At 42.0% G+C, this 16,213-nt stretch overlaps 1 protein-coding gene across 1 annotated transcript in view; it reads right to left on the bottom strand.

Moving 5' to 3' along the window:
• Positions 1-16,213, bottom strand: part of atp10d (ATPase phospholipid transporting 10D) — a 47,818-nt gene that overhangs the window by 23,161 nt on the left and 8,444 nt on the right. Inside the window, exons 4-9 of the mRNA XM_085343700.1 lie at positions 5,539-5,743; positions 4,421-4,506; positions 3,943-4,049; positions 1,166-1,297; positions 900-1,012; positions 491-743 (exon numbers count right to left, since the gene is read on the bottom strand). Coding sequence (XP_085199826.1) covers positions 491-743; positions 900-1,012; positions 1,166-1,297; positions 3,943-4,049; positions 4,421-4,506; positions 5,539-5,743 — 896 coding nt within the window. The remainder of the gene's footprint in view (positions 1-490; positions 744-899; positions 1,013-1,165; positions 1,298-3,942; positions 4,050-4,420; positions 4,507-5,538; positions 5,744-16,213) is intronic.

Here is a 16,213-nt window from a genome sequence, read left to right as displayed (position 1 = left end):
ATTGCTTTTCACCTGGCCTTCACCCAGGACAACTTTGCCTAGTGAGACCTTACAGAAAACAAAGCCCCTGACAACACAGCTCCAAGACACACAGTCCTCTACGACAGTAAGGTGGTTTTCACAGAGGGATAATGATCAAAAACAAATACACTACGGAGAAGCATAAACATTCAGATGAAAATGTTTTTGTTTCATGCTGTTCTTTGTTTTACTCCTTTGTGTCTGTGGAATTCCATGAAGAAGTTTAGTTTGTGATATTGAGTGACAACGATATTCTAGACAATGACCTCAACTAAAGACAACATTGTACAAAAGTTTAAGGCACTAAAGACAAGGTGAACATCTTGTCTGTATAAATGCTGTTGTGTAAGCACTCATCGTCCTAGCTGCATTCCTACTGTAATTACAGAATTCCCTTCAATGCTGAAAATATGTTAACAACAGAAGTCAATGAAATTCAAAGCATTCTAGCAATAATAGCGGTTTCTACCATTTTCCTCATGAGGATATTCAACTCCAAAGATACTGCAGCGGCGAAACACCATCTTATTTTCTGTCAGCGTTCCTGTTTTATCAGAGAACAGGTACTGAATCTGACCGAGGTCCTCGGTAATGTTGAGAGCACGGCACTGGATCCTAGAGTCCAGCTGTTTGTTGTACAAGGATAGGTCGTTGTGGATGAAGTAGATCTGGCCTAGTTTCACAATCTCAATGGACACGTATAGAGAAATTGGGATCAGCACCTGTTGAACAAAAAGCATTAATCCTTCTAAAAAATTCAAGCACAGGTTCCTGTGATTTTACACCATCAAGTTTGTGTCATTTTAAAATTGTTTTGGTTATCCTAGAAAAGACCACACTAGCAGCAAATGAGAGGCCCAAGTCTGAAGTTAACATACCTGCAACACAATGACCATAGTCCAGAATATATAGAATCCAGCCAGGGCAGGAGGCGTCTCAGTATCGACCTGGAAGATGGATTCTTTAAAGCTGTTCATCCAGAGGCCGTGGCCTGAACACAAATGAAATCCTTACTGGCCATTCCTCGCTGCTCTTATCGGCAACATACAATGTGCACTATTACAAAGTTTCCATCAGAAGAATACTGTGACCAGTCAAAGCTGTTGTCAAGTGAGAGCTGTGATACAGCAGTGTCAGTACAGACCTATAGCAGCAGTCAGGCACATAACGAAGAGTAGGACCACACACCAAAGGATGTCTGTATTCAGGTGCTTCTCCAGCTTACTGCGCTTATACCTCGGCCCGCTGTTGTTCATCATGGCTTTAGTCTCATGACCTGAGTCCATAACAAGAGAAGAACACAGCCATCTATGAAGACTTTATCTGTTGAAACTACATAAGCAAGACGGGAACAGCACTCTTTATTCATACACAAGTCAACATGTTTTACAGCCTCTAAATCTTTTAACGCAGCTTCCTCAGTCGCTTTGGTCAAACTCTGCAAAGTAATAAGTGATAAGTATGTACAACTAATAACATTGTTTTTGCTGTAAATAGTTTTTAATATTGAGACATGGCAGCTTTTTATTAACTAAAATTCATGAAATTCTAAAGTGGGAAATCAGGTAATTTGTGTGTTTAAAAACCATTAATAAGGACGTTTTGAGGAGCTTTTGGTCTACTACACTTTGTCAGGCAGGTCCTATTTAAGCGATTTCTTGATTGAGAACGGGCATGGCTGTAATCAGGCCTTACAGTTATTACTGTAGGTTTTTACACAGGGCCATGTGGGTTTGGGTTTTTTCCCCTTAATAATAAACATGTCCATTCAAGTGTAAAAAACATGTAAAAAAACAAAACAAAACAGGAACTCGGGCAAACATTTTTTCACACAACTGTAAATGTCTTCACTTCCTTTTACTCTACAAGACAGAGCAACTTCCAACAGTCAAAATTGAATCGAGTCATTACCAGTGGACATTTTCGCCAAATCTTTGGCAAAGATTTTCTGGTCTCTGGCTTTTCTTTGATCATGTATGGCATCGAGAAGCCAAGATGAGACTTATTATGAACAGTGGCTATTTATAATTGTCTTTTCCTGGAACAGTTTAAGAATACAGATCAACAGAACGTTGACCCTAACCCTATTTATATATTTATATTTCACAAAGTAATAAACAGTGATGATTCCTGGGCGTGGGGTTACCATGGACAATAAGTATGAAAAGACAGATGGAGGCACTGGTACGGTTCCCATATAAAGCCTCGAGCTGGACGTTTTCTCTGTCCCAGTCTTGGTGTTTTAAAGCTGAATGTGATGAGCCAGGGACGGATCTGCTATCGAAACTGCAGTCTCATGGATAACAACTTGTAAGTGGGAAATTCTCCATTTAGAATGAGCATAACTTAATGTTCTGTTTAGTATGACTTCGAGCACATAAGGTTCAAGTAAAAGAGATAGCTAAACCGCTTTTACCACATAAAAACTTACTATAACTAAACATACAAGTTTTTCAAATAAAAAGAGTTTATGATATCTCGAAATCTGCTTGAGCCACACTTCTCCAGTTTTTCCATCGTCAGGACGTTAGCCCTGTTGTTCTCAACTACCTTTGGTGTTGACTCTCAGTGGGAAATTTAGTGCATACGAGGTGCAGATGTTCCTGTAAACTGTTGCAGCCAGTTGGTTGTGTATTATTGGTCTCCTGTGGCTGAAAGTTCACACCAGGTAAAAGTGATGGAGGATTTAAAATTTGGAAAAATAAAGGCATTCAAAAAATGAAAGACCTATATGCAGACGGCATGCTGCTCACATTTGATCAGTTATGTATAAAATATTTAATACCCCCAAAGCACTTTTTTAAATATTTACAATTGAAAAACTATTTGTCATCAAAACTGCAAAGGATTGCTGAACTTCCACCATTAACAAAAATAGAGGCGGCATGCATTAAGAACACAAAAGGGAAAGGTTTTCTCTCTGTATATTATAATTTACTGATGCTTTCCTCCAAAGACTCAGCAGCAGATAAACTGGATGCTTGGAGAAGCGAGATCCAAGAGGACATAGATGAAAACAACTGGAACCAGGCTTGCTTAAAAGCACAAAAACAAACAAACACACGCTTTAAACTACTGCAATATAAATTTCTCATGAGAACCTATATAACACCTGTCAAGCTTCATCATATGTCCAATGATATTCCGGATCTGTACTAAATGTTTAGTTGAAAAAGGGACTCTTCTTCATTGTCTATGGGAGTATCCTAAAAAGATGTTATCAAATATCTGTCCGAAGTGTTTAGGGTAAAAATCCCTTTAAAAGGAAAACTCTGTGTACTTGGAATATATCCAAGGGAATTTAAGCAATCGGGGAAAAAAACTAAATTACTGGACTATGGATTACTTCAAGCCACTGCGCTATGTTGGAAGAGTATGGATGCTCCCTCCATGGGACTCTGGAAGAAGGAAATTGCAATCTCTCTAGGCCTGGAAAGACTAACATATATTGCCAAGGGCAAACACTGGGACTTTGTGAATATGTGGAAGCCATATATGGATATTTTAGGGAGTGGGGATGAAGGACATTTATGAAAAAGAAGGGAAGGAAGGGAAAATGTTGTCCATCCTAACCCATTGTATTTTTGTATTACTGTGAGAACGATGCTCATTTCTACATTTGAATGTGATGTAGGCAGGTTTGATGTATGGATGGGTGTGTGAATGTGAGGGTGTTCAGCATTTGTTTGTATTGCACTATAAAAAATTTCAATAAAAATATATGGGAAAAAAAACAAAAACAAAGTAAGAGGCCAATATGCGCAAATTAACGAGTAAAATGTTGTGTTGAAACAACATTTTCAGTTTTTCTTATGAAAAGAAATTCCATTTCTTTTATGGATGTAATTTGTTTTAAACTTTGGAAAAAAGCCAGTGTAACTGTTAATGGTCAGATGTGACAAAATAAAACTGCAAGCTTACCAGCATAGACTACGATGCCTACCACCGTTTCAGTGTTGCGTATGGTGCAGCTCCTGAGCAACAGGTTGCCACTATGGAGGCCTACACGAACCCCATTTGAGTGCTCCCTGTGAAACAAAATACACACACAAACTCATACAAAGACAAAAACAGTTGGCAATACAGTGAATACCAGCCTCTCTATGAGCAGTGCTCATTTTGACCACTTGAACTGGAAACTAAAAGGCGGTCTGAGGAAACCCTGACACATGGATATTGACTCCGGGAAAAGTAAAAAGGGCTGACATCAAATAATAAAAAAAGACACTCACTTGTCAAATTAAAATATTTGCCGTACAATGTGTTCCTAAATAATCCAGCCAGGCAGCTGACAAAAGTCTATTTTTGATCGTCACCGTGTTTCCACGACAAGGTGACATCAACTCCAAACAGACAAATAAACAAATGTGTTAAAACACTCGAATAAAAAGAGACTCACATGTAACCTCTAAACCTGCTGAGGTCATTGTTGGGGTTCTCACACTCAATACGACTGTGGAAACTCTCAGGAGTGAACTCTTCTCCCTGCAACACAGACACTTTCTATCAAACATGCAAATAAATACATGTAGAAAGTCAAGTAAGCGAAGACACAAACACACAAAAGAAAAGACTAGCACACACTGTTGTGTAAGAGTCCCTCGTATTAGTGGCATTGCTGCAAAGCAACAGCTCCTTTGTGTGCTGCGAGCTTCTATTCAGACTGTTGAGATTTGATAGTTTCTGAAATGTTCCACTTTTTCTATTGATAGAGTCACATTGACTTTGAATGGAGAGACCAACCTCTCTTCCCTTTAGGCTGAATTTCTCCCACACCATTTGTCCTGCAGACATTGTTGACACACCAAACTGAGCAGCATGAGTGTGCCTACAAAACCACCTTCTGTCACGATCCTGGGTCTTCTGACCCAGCATTTTGACTTTTAGTTTTTCTTTTTATGTTTATGTTTAAGTTCATTAGGTTATCTAAGTTCATTTGTTCATTCCCCTTGAGTCTTCTACCCCTGTGTTTTAGCCTCCCTTTGCCCTTTGTGTTTCATGCTGTTTGTCTTATGTTGTCAAGTTTGTATTGTCATGTCTGCGTCTCATGTTTCCTCTTTTATTTTGAAGGTCCATGTCCTACGTCAGTGTAGTCAGCTTTGCTTCCTTTGTCTCGTTAGTGTCAGCTGTTTCCCCATGTGTTTCCACTTCCCCTAATCACCCTTGTGTGTATTTAGTCTGTGTGTTTCGGTTCATTCTTTGTCAGGTTGTCTGTTATTCACGCCATGTTTCATGTCCAGGTTTTTCATGTTGTTTGTTTAGTTCTCCCAGATTAGGTTAATGTTAGTTTTATTTCAGTTTGCCTTGCCCTTTGTTTGTACCTTTTTTACCAGCCTCATTAAACGGCTCGTTGTTAATTCAAGTTTTGTTCCATTTTGTCTGCATTTTGGGTCCTCTACATCACTCCATACAGTCTGCCTCTGCCAGACTGTGACACCTTCTACGGTTTTTGAGTTATTTAAAAAAAAAACTTTCACCAAAAAAAAAAAAATCTGTCAGACGTGTCAAATGTATTACCTGCAGTGGGAAGTCTGAAACGACTTGTCTCTGTTTCAGGTTGGTCTCCCCATCTAGGTTGGCAGTTTCAATGTAACAAACCCCATGAGGGTCAGAGGAATACAGCAGCAACATGTCAGCTGGGATAATTTCATTACAGGACAAATGAACAAAGTCCCCAACTTGAACATTTTTCCAGCACTGGTCAACGTAGGATTGCTGTGTGCTATGGGACAAAGAGAGAGAGAGAGAGAGAATTAAGTATCAATCAAAGAAAACAAGTTTGTTGGCACCTCTTGTGGCTGTAATCCCAGAACCAGGTGGTGGACACCGGAGATTAAAGAAGCCGTGCCAATGAGTACCCAGAGGCTCCAGCACCCTGCTGACAGGTACCAGCAGGCCAAGCAAGACAGCATCTCTGGCAAAAACCTTCGGCCAGATGATGGCAGAAGACTTTTTGGTTGGCTTAAAGCAGTTCTGCCAAACTGTCAGTCAAGTCAGGAGGGGTATTCTAAACACAACATTGAACCGTTCGATACAGTGCTTTCGGTTCGGTACGCATGTGTATCGAACAATACAAAATTTTAAATTTATTTTATCAACTTTTCTTCCGACGATGCCGTCTGTGAGTGCTCAGTGGATCTGCGTTCGACTACTGCGTCTAGGCTGCACAGGATCTCATTCAGATCTGGCGTTTGGAACTATCTTGGTTTTCATGTGACACATGACCCTGAAGGTAAGCTGTCATGGACTAAAGTAAAACAGTATGTTGGATCTGCCACGCAATGCTCAATTCTTGGAAACTAGTGCGTTAGCGCAGTTAGCTCGTTAACGTGTTGACGCCGTCCAGCCCCACACACGGGGCGATCCGCGGAAGCTCGTTAACGGAGATTTGCCGTGTTGTGGCGTTAACGTCATTTCAGATTAACGCTGACAGCACTAGTGGGAACACAACGAATATGACTGCACATTTACTCCGACATCATCCTAGTGCGAAGACAAGTGGAAGCAGACAAAAACAACAAGCACGCATGCTACAAACTTTTTTTTTTTTTTTTTTTTTTTTTAAATGACATCAGAAACAGCAGTATGCGACATTACGTGATGGCAGAGCTTCAGTTCATCCTTTGTCATTTTTTTTTTTTTTTAATAAATAGGACAGGGGGAATGAATGAGAGAAAGAGGGGGAGAGAAAGAAAGAAAACCAAAGGGGAGAAGAGACGGTGAGAAGGGGGGGGAAGAGAGACAAAAAAAAAAAAAAAAAAACTCCTGGGTCACCTGTATGGAGAAAAAAAACAAAAACAAACAAAAAAAACAAACAGAGGAGACAGCAAACAACAAAGAGCAACATAATAATAGAGAAAACAAAGCACCATCACAATAAACTAGCTAGTCATAGATATCAATATTTACTAAGTAATAAACGATATTGTGCAGCACGCAAGATAGACAGCGCACAGTGTGCTTTGAGGCAGCAGCCAAGAAAGCTTTAGTCCGCGTCTGTGAATACCCATGTGTGCATACCTGTGTGGATCAGCATGCTTGCATTCCAAAGGTTTCTCCATGTAATGATCTGCTAGGGAGTGTGGGGGGGCCACAGCCCCGTCCTCCAGGGTGTGAAGCGGGTATGGAGGAGATCAAAACTCCAGACATCCAGAGGCCCCCAGAACACAAGAGACCATGGAAGACCAACAGAGGGGCAGCCGCGCCACTGTTCCAGTAAGAGCTGAGGAGAGTCCCAGATGAGGGCTCGCCCAGCAGCCGCGGAGCAGAAGTCAGGGGGAGTTGCAGTGACGCGCCCGTGAGCTCCGCCGGCCCCCAGCTGTGCCTGAGTGACCGAGCCCTAGGCCGAGAGGCCGGGGGCACCCCACCTCCAAAGGGGCCCGAGCGAGCCCCAGGCCCCAGGCCCCGACAAGCGGCCGCCAAGGAGTGAGCCGGTGTGTACCCGGACGCCCACCCCCAGACACAAAGAACCACCAACACACCGACACCTGAGGGAGTCCGCCACCGGCAGGGGAAGTGGTGGTGGGTGGAGATAGGCCTCCAAACCTTGGAGGGCCTGAGGTGTCCCCAGAGAGGTGGCGTCTGATACCCAACCTGACATATAGACACAGACATACAGGCACACACAGACACAAACATCCATTCCCACCCTCATGCTCTCATATGCACTCACTCCACACTCAACCAACGTGGAGACAGACATAAAGAGACGCTGTACACACAATCACACTCCCCAAGCGTACTCTACAAACCGGGTCTAGGTACCCTTGCCCCTGGAGGGGGGAATTGCACCCAGACCCAGGTGGTGTTACCCTTTTCCCTGCGGTGGGGAGAGGCAGACCACCCCGACTCCGCAGCAGCAGGGAGGCCCCACACCCCAGACCGCAGTCGGACGGCCAACTCCTCCTACTAGCCCTCCCGCTCCAGCAGGCCGCAGAGAATGGGGGTGGGAGAAGACTCCAAACCTCCCTCCACCCGCTCATTGTAGTGTTGATGCATATGTGTTCTAAGGTGCAATTAAAACCCAGGAGGGCATGGAGCTACCTGCCAAGGAGCAGCAGGTAAGCGCATAGTCCCTCCTGCTAGCCCTCAATGACTAAGTGTATTTAAAATTGAGAGGTGGGCAACGACGTCAGGGGTGAGGTATACAAGGTATACACCCTGATGGTGATTTGGACTCCGTGATTGTGCCCACCCCCAAGATCCTATATGTATGTGTAATGAGAGTGTGAATAATGTGAATGTCTAAGTTGTGGGATAAAATTGAGGCAGAGGCAGCCAGAAGGGGACGGGGGGGGGGGGGGGGGGGGGTAGCCTCCTCTGCACCCTGGTGACATACCCCCACTCCAAGGCCCTGCATGTGTGGGTGGTTGTGGAGGAGCGGGAAGAGGGAGGCAGCTGGAGATGGGGAGGGAAGGAAGGGAGGGGCAGGTAACCCCTGCCTGGGGCCAGCTCCCCCGCTGACCCCAGTAGGCACTCCCACCCTCCGCGACCCGCCAGGGAAGGGGGGCCCAGGCCCATCAGACCGGGGCCCAGTGCAGTAGCGCCCCCTGGCTCCACAGAGCCCTGGACAGTCCACCCAACCCCACCACAGAGAAAACTGCACCCACCCCACCAACCACACATCTTCCAGACTACATAAGACGGTAAACGCCCAGGCTGAGATCTTCCTCCACCTCTCCTGTATCTCCCCCTCCTGCAGAGAGTTCCTGAAGAGAAGAAAGCTCCTGCAAGATGTGACCATCCCCCCCACCAGTTGAAGAGCCCCCCAGGCGGCTCGACGCACCGGCGGCACCCTGCTCCAGGGCCGGGCCCCCATGCACCCACCCGCCCACAACCCCGGCAACACACCAACCAGGACCCAAGCCCCCGAGGCCCGGCCCGGGCCCCAGCCCAGAGACGGAGCGCCCCCAGAACCTCACGCCCATCCCGGACCCACCCAGGGGCAGCCAGGTTGCCAGGTCAGTAACCCACGTCCGTCAGCACAGACCCTCCCCTAGCCCCGCTGCACGCAGCCGCGAGGAAACAGTCACCTGAGAGCCAACAGAGCCCCCAACCGGACGTGACCGCTACCCCAGGTTGAGCCCCCCAAGGAAGATGCCTCCAGGGAACCCCCCGACGCCCTAAGCCTGTCCCTACCCCCTCACCAATCACAACAGTGAAGGCGGGACCAAACTATGACCCCCCACCCCCACTAGGTGATGGAGCTGATAAAAGGGGCCCAGAGCAATTGATCTAATGTGGTGGCAGAGGCTGTGTCAAGACTAATGTAATCTAATAGATAATTTCTATATTGGTTAGAATTAAGATTATTTTTATTTTTCCAGTTCATGAGGACTGTTTTCTTGGCTATGCATAGGGCAGTGAAGATCATATGGGCTATATTCTTTTCTGAAGTGATATTATCTAAGCTGCCCAGTAGACACACTAAGGGGGAAGTTGGAATGTTACATTTCAGACACTTTGATAAGTCTTCACATATCTCGCGCCAAAACTTTTGCACTGGTGGACAGAACCAAAGAGCGTGGATGTAATTGTCTGGTGTATTGCCTTGACAGTGTGAGCAGTTGTTGGAAGATGTAAAGCCCATCTTGAACATCCGATGACCTGTATAGTGCACTCTATGAAGTATTTTGTATTGTATTAATTGCAGACTGGGATTTTTAATTAATTTAAAAGTTTTTAAGCAAATCTGAGACCAGAAGTTTTGGTCTAGGTTGACTGATAAATCTGCTTCCCACTTTGCAGTAGGAAGGGATATTGATTCATCTAATTTAGAAAGTGTTCTGTATATTTTAGATAATAATTTGGGGGATTTAAGAGTAAGAAAATGTGCCGCACTTAGTGGTGTTTGTAATTCAACTTGACTGAGGTTAAATTTCTTTTTTACTATGGATTTAATTTGTTGATATTCTAAAAACCTTGTCTTGTTGATCCCATATTGTTCAACTAGTCTGTCAAATGGAATAAATTCTGTTCCCTCTAATATATGTTCTAAGTATTTAATTCCTTTACAACTCCATTCTGGGAAATTAATCATATTATTGTTTTGTAATATGTCAGGGTTATTCCAGATAGGTGTACGTTTGCATGGGATTAATGAAGACTCCGTTATTTTTAGAAACTCCCACCATGCTGTTAGAGAAAAGCTGATGTTGATACTTTTAAAGCATTCATGTCTTTTGATGTTTGAGCTAATAAATGGTAGGTCTGAAATCTCTAGATCCTTGCATAGTGCCTGTTCAACATCTAGCCAGGGCTCAACTAAGAAGGTATGTTTTAACCATTCTGAGATGAACTGAAGCCTGTTGGCTAAGAAGTATTGGTGAAAATTAGGCAGATCTAATCCTCCTCTATCCTTGGTTCTTTGTAGCGTTTTTAAGCTAATACGCGGGGGTTTATCTTTCCAAAGGAATTTGGAAATATATGAATCCAGAGATCTGAACCAATCTTGTGATGGTTTGTTAGGGATCATCAAAAATAAGTAATTTATTTTTGGCAAGATCATCATTTTTATAGTGGCGACCCTTCCCATGAGTGATATGGGTAAAGATTTCCATCTAGTCAGATCGCCTTCTACTTTCTTTAGAAGTGGGATGTGGTTTAGTTTAGTTAAGTCTGAAAGCTTAGGAGAGACATTAATACCTAAATATTTAATATTTCCGGATTGCAGTGGGGCAGAGGAAGAATTATGGAAGGAGCAGTTAATGGGGAGAACTGTAGATTTTGGCCAGTTAATTGAATAATCTGAAACTCTTGAAAACCAGTTTATTAAAGTAATTACCTCAGAGAGGTTGGTTTGTGTGTTTTGCAGAAAAAGCAACACATCATCCGCATAGAGACTGATTTTATGTTCTATGTTCTTACATTTTATGCCCTTAATTGTTGTAGCCTGTCTAAATGCTGCTGCTAGAGGTTCGATAAAAATTGCAAAAAGTGAGGGGGAGAGTGGGCATCCCTGTCTGGTGCCCCTCAGGAGACAGAAGCTGGAGGATGTCTGGTCATTTGTTCTGATACGAGCCGTTGGGGAATTGTATAAATATTATCCAGTTTATGAAAGAGTTTCCAAAACCAAATTTGTGTAAAGTTGCGAATAAAAATTTCCAGTTAACTCTGTCAAATGCTTTTTCTGCATCTAGAGATAATATTATGGTTTCGATGTTTTTATCGTATGAGTAGTCTATTAAATTAAGTAATCTACGAGTGTTTGTTGAGGAGTGCCGACCTTTTATGAAACCAGTTTGGTCAGGATGAATTAAGAGGGGGGTCATTTTCTCTAATCTCTTTGAGAGAGCTTTGCAGATTATTTTAAGGTCTACATTTAAAAGAGAAATTGGACGATAGCTTGAGGGAAATAAAGGGTCTTTGCCTGGTTTTAGCAGGAGACTAATGTTGGCAGAATTCATATTTGGTGGTAGTCTGCCCTTTTCCTCGATTTCCTGCAACATGCTGTGGAATACTGGTGCCAAAATTGTCCAGAATTCTTTGTAGAATTCTGCAGGGAAGCCGTCTGGACCTGGAGCCTTATTATTGGGCATACTTATCAGGGCTTCCTGGAGTTCACTTGGCGTCAGTGGCGAATCCAGTTCCATTGCTTGACTGTCTAGTAATTTTGGAAGAGTTACGTTGTCAAGAAACAGATCAATTTCATTTTTAGATGGGTTTATTTGTGGTGAGTATAAAGTTTCATAGAAATCCCTAAAAATGTTGTTTATTCTTCCAGGATCATATATTGTGTTCCCCGATAAATCTTTAGCAGCACATATAGTTATTTTTTCTTTATTTATTTTTAGCTGGTTAGCTAGAAATCGACCTGATTTGTTACTGTGTTCAAAATTCTGCAAGCGAAGTCTTTGTATAAGGAATTGTGTTTTTTTATTAATAGTTTCATTTAATTCTAGTTTTGTTTTGCATATTTTGTTCAATGTTTCCTGATCTTGGTGGGACGCGTAGGCTTCTTCTAGTGATTTGATGTTTTTTTCTAATTCCTGAATATTTTTGTTTTCTTCTTTCTTTTTGTGTGATGAGAAAGAAATTATTTTACCTCTCATCACAGCTTTCCCTGCTTCCCATAGAACAGAAGCAGATATTCCGGGAGTGTCATTAAAGTCTAAATATGAAGTCCATTCCTTTTTAAAGTATTTAATAAAGTCTTCATCTTTAAGTAGTGATATATTAAATCTCCAGTTTTTACTTGGCGTAGTATTATTCTTGTGCATTAGTGTTAAAGATACAGGAGCATGATCGCTGACAGCTATAGGATGAATCTCAGTGTCTGAAATGTCACACAGCAGTGAGCTGCTGACCAAAAAATAATCCAGACGAGAGTAAGAGTGATGAACATGCGAGAAAAAAGTATATTCCTTACTGGTGGGGTGAAGAGAGCGCCATGCATCGCAAAGACCAAAGTCGTTCATATACTGTTTGATTATATTTGTGGACTGCCAATTACGCTGAGTTCCTGTTGTGTTGAGCCTATCCATGTCTTCATTTAGTCCAAGGTTGAGGTCACCGCCAAGAATGAGTGTGCAATCAAGGTGTTCAGAGAGTGCACTAAAAAAACCGTGGAAGAATGAGGGTTCATCAACATTTGGACCATATATACTAACAATACATAGTTTTTTGTTCAATATTGATAGTTTAATAATTAGAAATCTACCCTCTGGATCTATAACTGTATCGAGTACTGTAAAATTAACATTTTTATGTATTAAAATTGCTACTCCCCGTTGTCTAGAATTATAACCGGCTGCAAACACGTTAGGAAACTCAGGTGTTTTAAGTTCATTTAAACCTGTGACAGGTCTGTGAGTTTCTTGTAATAAAACAACATCTGCCTGTAGTTTTTTAAGCTGGTTAAATATTTTTAACCTCTTTCCTCTGGTGCCAGCTCCATTTACATTCCATGTGACAAACCTCAGCATGCCCATAATTGTGCGTGTATGTCTAATGATGTATGCTGGGTGTTTCGTTTAGACAGGTGGAGAGAATATGGAAACATCCCTTGTTTGTAAATAGAAAGAGAAAAAGAAGTGTGGTGAGAGACTCCATAAGTCTGACTATGTGTGTGAATATTCACTAATATGAACAAGCGTGGCTTGCTTATGTGTCCTGCAAGTCTGTGCGTGCTGTGAGGCTGTTGTGAATGTGCTGCCGTTGAGCTGATGTGTTTGCGTGATCGTGTTGTGAAAATATGGAGAAATAGAGGGTGTTGTTTGTAGGTGAGTGGGGAAGTAGGTGACCACAGCAGTGAAAGACAAGAGAAAGAAAGAAACCACATGAACTGTGAGCGACAACAAAAAAAAAAGAAACGAAACGGAAACATTCCAATTAAAGCATGCTACAAACTTTACCCGAGTCATTTAGACAGCCGTTAGCACATGATTCTCCTTATGGGGACCTGATATGTTTAATATGCTGCTGAGAATATAGCCCAGAAGAAGCGTATAGTATAGCTTTTATTTTGGAAGGAGACATTTCTCTGTAATAAACTCTCTTTTCCAAAGATGAGTGATTTCTCGATCCGATTTTTTTTTCTCATTATTTTTTTGTTTCAGCAACATTAAATTTAAAAACTGTACTTATGAGTTAAAATACATATTTATAATTTTAATAAATGACAAATTAAAAAGGCATGAACTTTTTTTTTATCGAAAAGATATCGAACCGTGACACCAAAGTATCGAACCGTGAATTTAGTGTATCGTTGCACCCCTAATATATATGTGTAATGAAAAATGATTATTTTACATGCACTCTTTAAATCTGCGGTTTATTAATTGTCACTGAGCAGCCGTTAGCTTTAAATCTGATCTCTCTTCTTTCCTGCAATGTCTTTCTTGCAACTTTGTCCATCTGTTAGTGAAGTAATCCCTCTTCTCTCCTTAGAAATACAGCAGCTAGACCTTTAGCTAGCAACACACTGTGCAGCAAACTGCACACAGACAATTCGTCGTTTGGTGATGTTGAGCTAATATTAGAAATGTTGCATTTGAAATGTTCTAACAGTTAAAAAACTAAATGTTGCTCCCTCCAAGCTCACTCTTCTTCTGTGGGGCTAGATGCTGAAGTGCAGCAATCACAACTTTTTTCTTTTCTTTTTTTTAGACGAGTACTTCTGACTACAACACCTTTGCCCCACTTTAAGCCCTGAGTATAAACTATAAATGATACAGCTGAACTTAAAGTAATGACTTGTTTTGTAAGTGTGAGGAGTAGAAAGTACAGATACTTGTGTAGAAATGTGGGGAGTGAAAGTAAAAAGTTGTCAGAAACATAAATACTCAAGTAAAGTGCAAATACTTGAAAATTAGTATTAGTACTTAGTAATCAGCAGAAGTGAGTAACAAAGTTGAGTTTATTTGTGAATACTGTAAACGCTGCTTTCTGTAAAACCCACTGTCATGTTTTTTGTCAAATATAAGTTACATTGTTAGAAGTTACTTATGAATATTTCTGAAAAGTTAAACATCCAAAGAGTTGTTGGACTTGTCAGTTCCTGTTTTGTGGAACCTGCTTTAGTGGAAGTCTTGACCCACCTTTGACCACATCTGGTTTAACAGCACAGAGCAGGGTGAAATACACTAATGCATAATTTCCCTGTAGACTACAATATAGTTGATATGTACATGTTTTTAGCCAATGCTGTGATATTTCAAGGTTCATCTGTGACCATAGGAACTGTAAAAAAATTAATTAATACTATATTACCTACGAATATATTACAGCTAAGTGACTGAAGTGCTTGACATGACAAAACATGGGGCAGGGATAGCTCAGTAGGTAAAGTGGTCGCCCCATGATCGGAAGGTCGGCGGTTCGAATCCACTTAACGGCTACCCTGAGGTACCCCTGAGCAAGGTACCGTCCCTACACACTGCTCCCCGGGCGCCTGCTTAGTGGGCTGCCCACTGCTTCACTGAGTGAATGGGTCAAATGCAGAGAAAAACAAGTAATTTCCCCATGGGGATCAATAAAGTATCCATTATTATTATTATTATTATTATTATTATTAAAACATACCATCTTTAAAGGGACCAGTATATTCAGGGCCATTATAATAAAATTGACCCTACCTGCTGTAAACACGACACAGAAGCCCATTGATCAAACAATCAGTCTTAAACCTGCAGTAATCTTCGCAGATATCCTTCAGAGCTGTTAATGACAGCACCAGTACAATAGGAACCAGAGCGATCTCTGGCTGAAAGGCTTCCACAACAGGGACAAAGTTTAGTGCAGCAAGGAAAATGAAGTAGACGTTAGCGAACCGGTGGAGCTGCTCAAAAACATTCTTGGGCAGAAAGGACAGAAAGGAATACTTTGTTGTCCGGATCTTGTTGCTTTTATACAGCTGTAGGAGCTCCTTCAGTTCCTCATTCTCTGTGAAGGAAGGTACCACGGTCCTCTTCATCCGGTGGTGCTCCTTGGTAGCATGAGGGCAGGATGGTTGCTCCGTGCTGTTCATGAGTCCACTGTTGCAGCCGATAATGTTTGTCAATTTGTCCCTAATCGTAAGCCTTAATTTTCCATGACTGCATACAGCTCTAATCTGAAAAATATTCTCCTTCAGCTTTTATTCTGTTCTTTCTTCTTACTCATCCTGCTGTAGAACTGTTTTCCTTTTCCTATCATACCTATCACGGCTGTGGAAGGCAAGGTGGGAATGATCAAAAGACAGCTGACAGTCTTACAGAATTCACTGCCACTCCTCTAAAGGGAAGCAGTGCTGTAAAGAAACTCAAAGTTCAAGTTTTACAACTGCCAGAAAACACAGATCAGATACACCAGACAGCAGAGTCACAAAGCAAAGATTGTTTCCTGACAGTCCCCTTAAGATCAGATGAGTCCTTGTCCACTGAGCAGAAGGAGTTTTACATTGTTTTTCTATGTTTGACTGTAAAATGTGAGATCTACAGTGCAGTCACTGGCAGCACCCATGTCCCCATTGGCAGAGGTTACAGAAACCATCTATTTTTTAAATGTATATTGTGACTGAGAGCCAGGCTCAGCTTTTTCAGACCTTGGTTATATAAGAGACTGAGCATGTCTTCATTTGACTGATGAGAGTGCAGTGAAAGCTTTCAGTGATGAATGCTGTGGTTGCCATGAGCACAGGATTAAGAAAGCAGTCAGAGGGCTTGAGCACTGTCACTGCTTAGCTTTATAAGATTTGCACAGAAAATTAATACTG

Source organism: Diplotaxodon limnothrissa, linkage group LG19 (genome assembly GCF_057381915.1).
Source record: "Diplotaxodon limnothrissa isolate DT_005_m linkage group LG19, D_limnothrissa_male_GT1.1, whole genome shotgun sequence".
Lineage (NCBI taxonomy): Eukaryota > Metazoa > Chordata > Actinopteri > Cichliformes > Cichlidae > Diplotaxodon > Diplotaxodon limnothrissa.
The sequence above is the reverse complement of the archived record's forward strand: the minus strand, read 5'-3'. Positions and strand labels throughout refer to the sequence as shown.